The sequence below is a fragment of the Anopheles ziemanni genome, chromosome 3 (genome assembly GCF_943734765.1).
Source record: "Anopheles ziemanni chromosome 3, idAnoZiCoDA_A2_x.2, whole genome shotgun sequence".
NCBI lineage: Eukaryota > Metazoa > Arthropoda > Insecta > Diptera > Culicidae > Anopheles > Anopheles ziemanni.
Window position 1 is genome coordinate 80245977 of NC_080706.1, and position 11254 is coordinate 80257230.

An 11254-nucleotide genomic window follows, 5' to 3' on the forward strand; every position below is an offset into this window, starting at 1 on the left:
AAAAGCGAATAAAATGAAACCCGAAAGCAACATTATTTATTAGTCATAAAGCGTGCTGTTGTGCCATTCATTCATACCGATACGAAATCATGTACATAGATTCTACTATGAGTCACGAAAGTTCTACTAATTGGAATGGATGTTACAACACGTTAAGAAATCGAATGCAAACACCATTTTTTTTACAAACCATCGCATATAACCTTCTGCAGAAAGTTTTCTGATTGTAGTAAAATTTCTCAGAAATATGTATCAGTTCGCCGAATCCCTCGTTTTGTTTGTTTAGTTTGAATGTTTGTACAACTGGAAAAATTTGGTGCTTAAAATACAGCCCGCCTAGGTACATTAAAAATCCTTTCCATAGAGGTTAGAAAGGTGGTTCGTTGAAAGTCATCGTGTGTAGAATGTCATTTCTCAGAAGGACTATACTCAGATGCCGTGCCGTTGCCTACTGCAACGGCGTAGCGGGCAAACCCGCATCGATAAATTGAACCTTTCAACCAGCAGCTATGTTCTGCAGCATATAGCCCGCCGATGCTCGTCGGAGAGCTGTCAAAAGCGGACGGGCGAAGAAGGAGACGTAAAAAAAAGAATAATCGAACACGAGTCAAATTGAAAATAACACCGTTCCGTCGTGCGGGACGTAGTACCTGCGTGCAGTAAATGCGTTTCGGCGTCATAGCGTGAAAAAAGTCGGATTGTGCAATTCAGAACACGCATCGTGCGGAGTAGTGCGTGCGAAACCGTGACAGAGAAAAAGTCGTAACCTTTCTATGAAAGTGCAAACTCCGAAGGGTGTTACATCCACGCGGAACTTGTGAAGCTTTTTTTTTTTTCCTTTTCCTAGATCACTCTGAAATAAATAACACGTTCTCTCGCATACACTCGCGTGCGCGCACATACTAACGCACGCCGATAAAAAAGTCGTCCAGAGCAAACTGTGCGGAAAGTCCTTCGTTCCTCTTCCAACCTTCCGGCCGTATCGAACATCCTGCCCGCGGAGCGCGAGTGAAAATCGGTGGTGAAAATTACACCTATTCAATTCTTCCTCCAACAGAGGCCCACTTGCTCTCCGCCCCGGAATCCCCCCGGGGGGTGGTTGCACACACTACTTGAAAAGTGAACTGAATTGGAGGCTTTGCGCTGCCACGAAAACTGCAAACGCAACCGAGCAGCATCGCACATTACCATTTGCAGTTCAGAATCAGGAATCTAAGGTTAAGAATCCTCATCACACAGCCGCTCGAAAAGTTCCATACCCTGCCGAGATCCATAGTACAAAGAAGCGAATCAAAAGTCTTTCGACGTGCGGTGCTGAAAACACTCGAAGAACAACATTGGAACCTGTTTTCGGTGCCTCGGTAGCATCGCATCGTGTAGGCTAAGAAAAAAAAGAGCTAAGGACAGTTCTTGAACGCAGGCCTACAAGCATCTATCGGTCGTGCAATTCGCCATGGAGCAACCGAGCAATGTAGGGGGCTGGCGTCCATCAGCCGGGGACAACTTCGAGGCGGTTCGAACGCCGAAGTGTAAGTACAAAAGGTTCCTTGTGGCCTGCCAGGCAAATCCACCAGAGGTGTGCAGTGTCACTAATCTACGGTGAATGACCGTGTTTTAAACAAATGGGATAAGAAGACACGCTGGAAAACGTAGCCTCAGCATAGAAGAAAAAAAAGATGGTCGACATAAAATGGAGTTGAAATGCCACTTCGGGTTGACAGTGCGTGTACACAAAGGGAAATAAGAAAACTCAACACTGCAACACTGCAGCGTTCATCCAACTTTTTTTTTCCTTTTTTTGGTTTCATGTAGCACACAAAGCTACATAAAACAAGAAGAAATCTCCTACGGGATTAGTGCATCAATAAAACGCCGAACCGAATAAGACGTCGCTTACAAAAAAAAAACAGATATGATAATGGTTGCAGCTGAACGCCTGTGCATAGTGTGCTTTGGAATGCCAGTGCCAGTGTGTATCTATTTCTTAGTCAAATTACCATGACAGCGGAAAATGTAGACAACGACAACACGACGACTGTGGCGGAGTGAGGAACGCAAAAATGCAAAATGAAGTCGTACTGAGTATTTGTGTGTAAAGCATTTAAATGCACGCTTCTTTCATCGTTTGATTAAATTCCTTGAAATTTTGAATTTCATTCACCGCTCACCACCCGGCGTTTGGTTTGTCTTGACCTTCTTTTGTTCGGCAAAGCAGTCCCACCATGGGACGAAATGACAACACAGCAATCCGAATGTTTTTCACACCGCCGCCTGTTCGCTTCTGTTTCTCTACTCATTTCGTCGGCCACTTTACCTCTCTTTGCACAGGCGTAAACCAATGAATCAGCTGATACCGGTTGGAGAAAGTAATGCGCAAGACGTTGCGCACAGCCCGGGTGCACCCAAATCCGCATCGAATTTTACGGAGTCAACGAGAAAAACAACCCGTTCTGTTAATAGACTCAAGACGATCGTGATCTATATTGGAACTAAGGTCGTTGAGGCATATTGCCCTCGGTGAGATGGCGCAAGCACAGCGTGGTTGCTGGATGACTTACGTAAAGTTCCGATAAGACATGTTGAGAGAAGTAGCTCCAACAATTAACAGTTTAAATTCCTTTTCACAGCCTTATTCAGAAATATCCAACTTGAATTTAAACAGTTGTATATTTTAGGTCTCTTTTCAAAACATATTTTGAACTTCAACCTTTTGTAAGCAATGCATTTTTAAACCAACCTTCATTGCAAAAGGTTAGGCAAGAGAAAATTCACGACGAATTTACTTATGGTCTTACTGGATTTTCTTCTAACTGAGTTAAAATTTAACTTATATCTTTTCCATTCAACATGGTCAAGTTATTTGAGTTTATCAGTCATATCATATTGCTATGCACATATAGTGCATTGCCACCAGTTACATATATTTTCATGTTTTTAATATATAATATAAATGTATTTTAGTTGATAGTGGAGAAAAGAATGAACTTGCGAGCTTAATTATTCGTATAATTTTAATTAACTTTACTGGGTTTTTCCTTATTCAATGTCTTCTTTGAGAAAACTTCGAATATTTTTCGATCAATCTTTGCGCGATCAATCTTTGCAATCGGTCTTGCTAGTACATGAAAAAAAGCGTTATCCAATATAACTGCACTCGGCTCTCCTATTTCCTTACTTGAAATGGGGCCGGCCGCCCGTTGAAATTGCACTGCCATCTTTCTCCTTTCTCTCAAAATCCCCCCCCCCCCCCCCCCCCGCGCACAAAATGTGCGTTTTTCGGTCTCGATAATCTCACCGAACCGATGGACCGAATGAACCGACGGTATACTTACAACCGGGTACGATCGGCTAGCAAGAGAGAAAGGTGAGAAGAAAGCAGCAACTGCAGCAAATCGCGAACGCGGAAGAAACAGCGCCTGCACGATAACCGCCCTCCCCGCGAGGGGAAGCATGGTGACGGTCATTGCCATGTGCCCCCCCACCATTACACGCGCATCCCTAAAGCGCCACGGCGTGTGGTCGGCCCATTACGACTGGTCGCTGAACTGGCACATTTTCCGCTGGTGTCCGAGACCGAGAGCACGCGAAGGTTTTTTTTTCGGGCTTGTGTTAAAGCTGTGTTTTGTTTCCGTCCGCTTTCCGTACGAAGAAAGAAGGTATGGGTGAAAAGGTCAACTCACGAAAACCTAAGTTTGAGATACTGCAGTGTCGAATAAAATATGTTAGAAGATCAACTAAAAGGTTTAAATGTCGCTTCATTGAGTGTTGATCGACAAACGATCTACCGAGCAGTTCATGTGAGAAGAAAGTTTTACCCAACAAGAGTGGAAGGGGAAAATAATGCGGTGGGGTCACGTTTTTAGCAAGCAGCGTGTCAGTTTATGTCGCGTTCGATCTACCGCTTTCACATCCCCATAGAAGTCGGAGGTTTCGGCGGATTGCTTGAGGCGTTGTCCAACCTAGCTAATCTATTGTCTTCCAATTACAGTGTTCAATCTGTCCCCGACCGCGCAAGAATTCGTGCCCAAGTCTGGAATTCGCCAGCAGCAGCAGCAGCAGCCCAACGCGTACCAGGGCTACCAGCAGCAGATGGACATGCACCAGCCACAATCGTCCCTGGTTAACCATCGTTTTGCCGCGGCACAGGGAAGTGTTGAACCGGGTGGCGGCGGTGGTGGTGGTGGATTCGACTACCAGCAGCAGCAGATGGGGCACCACCTCGGCGGTAACAACGGGGCCATGGCGAACGGTAGTAACGATCCGTGCAAAATATCGTCGCTCCAGAACCGGCTGAGCAATGTGCGAATCAGTGGTGCCGGTGGCGGCGGCGGGAGCAACAATGGCAAGGACGTGAGTACGGGGGCGTGGTTTAACGTACGAGGGTTTTGGTTTTTTTTTTGTAGGCAACGAGGAATATTTAAAAAATGACAAAAAGAACTCATGTGAATTAGCGACCGCAACTATAGCCACTAGTAAAGTCAAGGATTCTATCAACACGTTGGTTCGATCCAGCGTGACCGTCAAGAAAAGCTTACGCCACAAGAGGAGCTTTCGTCCGATTTCTTTCTCTATCCCTCTATAATCTGTCTTTCTTTTTCTTGTTTATCTTTTCATTTTCTATCCGGGCTGACCTGCTCCTGTTGGAATGCTTCTTTTCATCTAATATTGTTGGGGATTTTTAAACATATTTGTATTTGTATTGTAATTATTATATTACAAACGCACCACCACACCTGTTACCTTCACTGATGTGTGCAACACAATAACTCATTGCTCGGTCTGCCCTCCCGTTTCGTCTCGCCTCGAGTCGAATCTATTGTGCAATCCTATCCAAACTAACGCTCCAATATATGGCTCGATGTGCAATCGTGACAACAATACGTATAACCATTTGCACGCCCTGTTTCTGTACATGTGTATATAAAAATCCGCACAACGGCTACTCTTTATACACACACACAGTTCAACCACCATCAGCACCATCAGCAACCAATGCAACCGCATCACCTTCAGCAGCACCGTGTCCAGCAGCAGCAGCAGCAGCAGCCGTACCAGCAGCACCAAGGTCACCATGGGCACAACCATCACCAGCCGCCCCATGCGCAGCAGCTGCATCAACCGTATCCCTATGGCGTGGGCTACTCGAACGCGATTAACAACCAGCTGAACCATCCGATCCTCGGCGCCGCCAACCATCATCTGGGCGGTGGCGGGGGTGGCGGTGGAATGGGCGACAATCGGAAGCACAACAATGGCGGTGGCGGTGGTCAGCAGCATCACCATCGTTCTCGGCAACAACAGCATCAGCACCAACATCACCACCAGCAGCATCATCATCAGGGATCGCACCACCATCAGGGTGGTGGTGGTGGTGGTGGCGGGGGTGGCCACGGAATGATGGGCGGTGGTGGTATGGGGCCGATGGCTGGCGGTGGCGTTGCGAACGTTGCTGCCGGTGGGGACTACAACGACGATGAGCAGGTAGGACATGCCGGACAGACGCCCCAAACAACCTCGACGTACCGAAAAAACCAAAAACAGACACAACAAGCACCTCCATCACACCCGAAAAAAGGGCATCAAAGTGGCCTTTGAAACCCACTCCCATCGGAGACAATCTTAAACAACTTCACCTCTGCATTCCTCGAGATGAAAATCCATACCATGTCACCTACTGATGTGATTTCGTTTACCCATCCGATATGCTTTTCTGTACTATATATTTCTCTCGTTTGTTTGTATGTTTTAGTTTGCCGTTTGGTGGACTTGTTTCATTAATGCTTTTGCTCGGCTGAGTTTTAACTCCTTTCCTTATACTATTGCTTTGATATGGATTTCTTTCTTAATAACCACTTTAATCTGTTTTTCGATTGAGTATATTTATGTTTACCCATCAACTCACTACTAACTACTAGATATTTTTTCTGAACTAATTTGATGCACCAAAAACTAAACAAATACCACAAACGAGAATATTCCTCGAAAATTAAATTAGAAATCGTAAGTCACGTGTTTGGGAAACATCAAGCTTTTTTTTTAGATAAAAAATACCTTCATCTGCGCTGTTACAATCTAAGGATGGTGCAGAAAAAGGAAAAACACATACATAGAATTCAAATTTAAATTAACTTGAATAATAATGAAATGCTCATTATTGACATTGATTTTTTTTTATCAAAACGCAATCCAACCGGATATTAGAATTATTATTATATCGAGAGAAAACCAACAACGGTGTGCATTCTTCCCCTTGGGGATGTGTTTTGTTAGTTTTTACTTTAGACATGTGCAATTGATATACTTTCAACGCTTGCTTATTTCTGTTATATCTCTTATTAGCTTATATTCTATGTAGTTTCTGAAGTTACCTTCAACGCTTATGATCCAGTGCTTCGTCTCGTGTTGTTGTGTTTCACAGTTTCATTAGTCTTCACGCTTATTTAAAACGTCACCAATCTGATGTCCTGCGTCGTAAACAAATGGGATGCAGTTTGTTTTTCCTCTCCCGTCTCACTGTAAAACACTTTTCCCTACATGCGCCACTCGGACGCGAGATAATTCCCGTGTTAGATTATTACTAACCTGCTCTCGTTTCACGGTTCCTCCCGTTGATTCCTTTTGTTTCCGTAGTCGTTCGATGTCCAGTCCTTCGCCCTGGACTATCTAACCGAGGTGATTGCCGAGCTGTACGACAATCCCGGCATGTTCGAAGAAGTCAAGCAGAAGCTCTCGACCATGTTCGCGGACTTTCGCGACGACAACTACGTGCTAAGCATGGCTGTCGAAATGATCTTCGAACAGGTAAGAAACTACCATAAACACGGGGACGAACTTTTTTTCCTTTACTGTAATTGTTACTTTATGTCTCGCGCCATTTAATCAACAGTCAATCAAGGAATCGAACTTCCGTTACATGGGTGCACGCTTGTGTCAACTGCTGGACAGTTTAGACGATAGGCTGGAAAGCCTGATGCGGCAGCTGTTGCGGCTTAAGATGGAGGATCAGCAGAACGAGCTGCCGAACTATATGAAGCAGGAGCAGGTCAAGGTGCGCGGCACCACGCTCTTCCTGGCCGAGTTGTACATGCAGCTAAGGAGTCCGCATGTAAGAGACCATCTTCACACTGAGGGGAATCCCACGTGTAGCCTGCAGTACTGATCGAGAATTTCTTCTTTTATATTCTACCTTTAGCACAAGCTGGGTGAGGATATTGCAAGGCACATCATCAACGCGATTGACATCCTGCTAAACAAGGAAGGACCCGAAAACATTAAGTGTGTCTGCCAATGTCTGAAGGTAGGTGTTGTCCCCTGTCAATAACGTCGGACTTTTCATACATACCCCACTTTTGCCCACACGTAGCTGTGCGGTTTCGAACTGGAACAAGACTGTTCTGCGGATGTGAACAGAATTCTGGAAAAGCTGGTAGCTATAAGCCGATCCATCCAATCTTCGGTGAGCAATCTCATCAAGTCGGTGCTGGATCTGCACAAAAAGTCCTGGGGCCGCAGCGACGAACTAGGTAAGTGTGGAATGGTTATGGGTCGATTTGCAAGATACTCCGTTAGATACACTCCTAATGATACTCCTAATGATACACTGAACGAAACATGAGTAGCACCGCAATAGTTTTTCGCAATATTTTGGGAATGTTTATGCAATACGAGCTATTTTGTCGAATTCCTGCATTAAACCATTTAATGTGTTGTACATGAACAAAAATAATGCTTTCTCCAGCGTTTCATGTTTGATCTGCTGCAAAAACTTAAAGTTACGACGCTTTTGCTTTTTTTGTTTATCATATTGATTGCTGTGGGCATAAACGTTTCGATCAAGAATAGGTCAAAAGATTTTTTTAATGAAATTTACGTTTGAGTTATATGAGATTCTATGAGGAAGCATAATAACCACGTTAGAAACCATATTGTTTTGCTAGAAAACTAGATAATAGTCTATTTAACTTTGTGAGTGCATGGATTTTCCGACTATGTACTTTTCTTTCACGGCCATGAAAAGTTCCACAAACTGTAAAACACCAACGCTCCGGCGGCCCATCTTCTAATAAGGTTCTTTTCGTAGCTCTTTCCATCAGTATTGCCGAACATTTGGAACATGAATAATGAACTTCATGCACCAACACCCAAACTTAGATGTACGAAAGGGGTATTTTTCCATTCGTCACACCAAGAAAAATGCTTTCGAGTGAAATTGAACCGATTATATTGCTCCTCTATGTTGGAATTCAGAAGTGTTTTAACCACCTGTAGTTTTCGTTGCCTAACAAAATATGTTGTGCATTTGTTTTTATTTCGCTCCTATTTTTTAAAATTAGTCTGCTCAACTATAACTACTAACTAAATTAAGAGAGCCCAGGGTAATATGACTAATTTGCATTTGATTGGAATAAATTTCAAAACTGGAAATAGCATAACACATTTATGAAAATGTTGTGTTATTACATGACGATGTTATTCCAATTTCGCCCACTGTATTCCTGTTAACCATTTATCTGTCCACTTTCACGACCTTTGTGATTGTAATCTTGTAGCGGTCTTTCAACTGAATAATTTTAGAATTGGCAAAATGTGCATATTAAACGTAGAGAAGGCAAATATTGACGAATGTTAGCAGTTAGTTCTCTACTCTTAACAAGTATACATGTTTTCACCATCGGCGTCTCCATTATTCGCAGCAATGCCCGTAGCGCCTGTGCCAGCCATGCCGAATACGATGGGAGTCTCCACAGTCCTAGCGATGGGCGGTGTTGGTGCCCACGATTACAACGATAGCCCCGTGTTCTATGGGCCCGACGGCAAGATCCTAACCGAGGAGGAAAACTCGTTCCTGGAAACCAACATGGTCAACAAGCAGAATCCCGCCTACAACGGTTACGAGTAAGACGCATTTCGCACGATTTACACGGCACGCGTTTGCAGCAGATGGTTTTAACGCGTTCTTCTTTTCAGCGATGACGACGATGTGTTCGCGCTGATTGACGAAACGGACCCGGAGGTGCGTTTGGCCTTCAAGGATTTCGTTCAGAGCAGCAATGCCTCGAACCGACCGCCTCATCAGCATTAGCTGTGTCTCAGCTCGTAGGGCTGCTGTCCGGTCCTTGGGCATTCGCACCGCATTCCCCGACTCGCCTGATCCCCCAAACCCGAAGAATGGAGTTCAACGTTTGTTCGCGTGTTGATCTCCAACACCAGCTCAAGTCGTACATCACCAGCAACCAACGAGCCGGGGAAGAAGGTGCAATGCAGCAAAACGAATGCAGCAGCAGCGGAACATGAAAGATACAGATCTTACTGAAAACAATATCCAACTACAACTCTACACTTAAACATTCAAATTGTCGATAGAATAGAGTGAAACGAAAAAGAAAAGAAACAGAACCTAGCAAACAATGAGAATGAAACAAACAAAAAAAAACTCCAGAGGACGTTAGAGCAGTAGAGACGAAAGCGAAATTAAAGTATAAAAAAAAAACAACCGAAGCCGATAACAATTACGAGAGATAATTAAGAAAAACCTAATGAACAATGGCACCGGTATGGCAACGTATGTGACCGAAGGAATGCATTTTAAAGTGGCTCAAACAGTGATTGTAACATTTGATTTGCTCTGTACGTTTTGTTTTGTTTTTCCATTTCAAAGTGTATGATTTTAAAACAGTGTATAGATTAAATTATAGCATTATGAAATAAAAAAAAAACAACAAATATACATTAAAAAGAGTAGAAACAGCGTGCAGTATAATAGTAGGGGTATCTAACGGAACACATTTGCACGTACTTCGCGAAGCCTTCCACCGCTAGCGAGCAGAGTTAAAGAAAAGCAGGGCAATAGAAATGATAAAGCCTAGCTTGCAGAACGCGAACAGGAAAACAAACTGCCACTTACGAAGCAAACAGTAAGTTCTATCGGATCTCATACTCTCTCCCTCCTTTCGCTCTTCCCATGCAATAGCAATTGTTAGGATATTTTTGTGATTTTGTATTTCTCTGTCACTTCACGTTTAGCGCCCAAAAGAGTTTCGCTAACTCCAAGGAAATTTGATAGTTTTGTTTTAAACCCGTACTATATCTCAAACCTGGCGTAACGATCATCCCACAATCCCGGTAATGCAATACGATTATATATTCCTTTTCTAGCCGTTTTGATGAAGAAAATGCTTTTTAGATGCACAAAGTGTTCTCTGGAAAAAAATGAAAACAAAAAAAATCAATAAATGAAATTATGAAAATGAAATACACGACTCCACGATTCTTTTACTCTGGCGTATGTTTTCGGATTCAACATCGCGATAAAAAAGCCATCCCAAAGCCGTTGTCTTCGTTTTTGTGTTCATTTTCCACCGTCGTGTTTATTGCTAAAATATAGGAAATTATAAAAGTTGAATAATTCCACGTTATTATGATTATAAATACAAAGGGCGTGTTCTTTTTTTGTGTTTTCTTTTCCTCTTCGTTTCACTACTAATAAGTTTCCCTACAATTTAACATTGGTTTTGTGGTAGTTTTTATCTTTTTGTTTGTTTTGTTTTGTTTTGTTGATTTGTTATCAGTTGATCGTTCGTCGTGATTTACCATCAATACACAATCGGAATATTGCCCATCCGCCGGCATGGTTAATTTATGCGGCCCACCCCGGTACTGAAACATTGAAAACGACCCCAGCTACCTCTTCACTGCATCCGCGTAACATTATCCCTCTCTCCGTTTCTCTTACACAATCATCTTTACATACATTTTATCGTCCAGGCACCTGATATTGCAACCACAATGGATGGACTCTGCTGCACCGCAGTTCTTCTCTTGTTTGTCCTTTCCATCTTCCAAGTAGCCTCACAAGAAGCCCTTACTGATACACTTCCTTTTCTCGATTCCTTCCCACGCTTGTTTCCTCCCATCTACATACACATTCCCCCATTCTTACGGACTATGGTATTCTTACAACATAATATACAACCGTCAAACGAAATCGTGTATCGAAAAGTGAATGGATATTGGGAAAAGGTGTGTCAGTGTGTGTGTATGTGTGGCACAAAGTTCAAAGGGCAACAATGTGATTAATTTTTTTTTTCGAGGCACAAATAAGGGACGTTGATTGGCAATTGGCGTCTCTTTGCTAGCCTCCCAAGTATGGGTGAGGTGGGAAAAAAGCGGGAAGTGAATATTTCATCTGCAAATAATGTTAATGTACATATTTTAACAAAACGACGTATAATTATCGTTTGCAAGTGCAAACTCT

General features: G+C 43.2%; 1 protein-coding gene across 1 annotated transcript; it reads left to right on the plus strand.

The window, feature by feature from the left end:
- The first annotated feature begins 600 nt into the window (after positions 1-600).
- LOC131289679 (uncharacterized) lies at positions 601-9151 on the plus strand. The gene is made up of 9 exons (XM_058318977.1): positions 601-1529; positions 3989-4350; positions 4963-5481; positions 6631-6801; positions 6887-7105; positions 7193-7297; positions 7364-7523; positions 8694-8895; positions 8968-9151. Exons 1-9 carry the CDS (start codon positions 1454-1456, stop codon positions 9080-9082), a joined length of 1929 nt encoding a protein of 642 aa, XP_058174960.1. The 5' UTR covers positions 601-1453; the 3' UTR covers positions 9083-9151.
- Positions 9152-11254: the final 2103 nt, after the last annotated feature.

Bases quoted from the DNA above. Each gene is read 5' to 3' on its own strand.
- LOC131289679 (XM_058318977.1), top strand. From the start codon at position 1,454: ATGGAGCAACCGAGCAATGTAGGGGGCTGGCGTCCATCAGCCGGGGAC. The intron at 4,351-4,962 runs GTGAGTACGGGG...ACACACACACAG, and splicing joins GGAGCAACAATGGCAAGGAC to TTCAACCACCATCAGCACCA. The intron at 6,802-6,886 runs GTAAGAAACTAC...TTTAATCAACAG, and splicing joins TCGAAATGATCTTCGAACAG to TCAATCAAGGAATCGAACTT.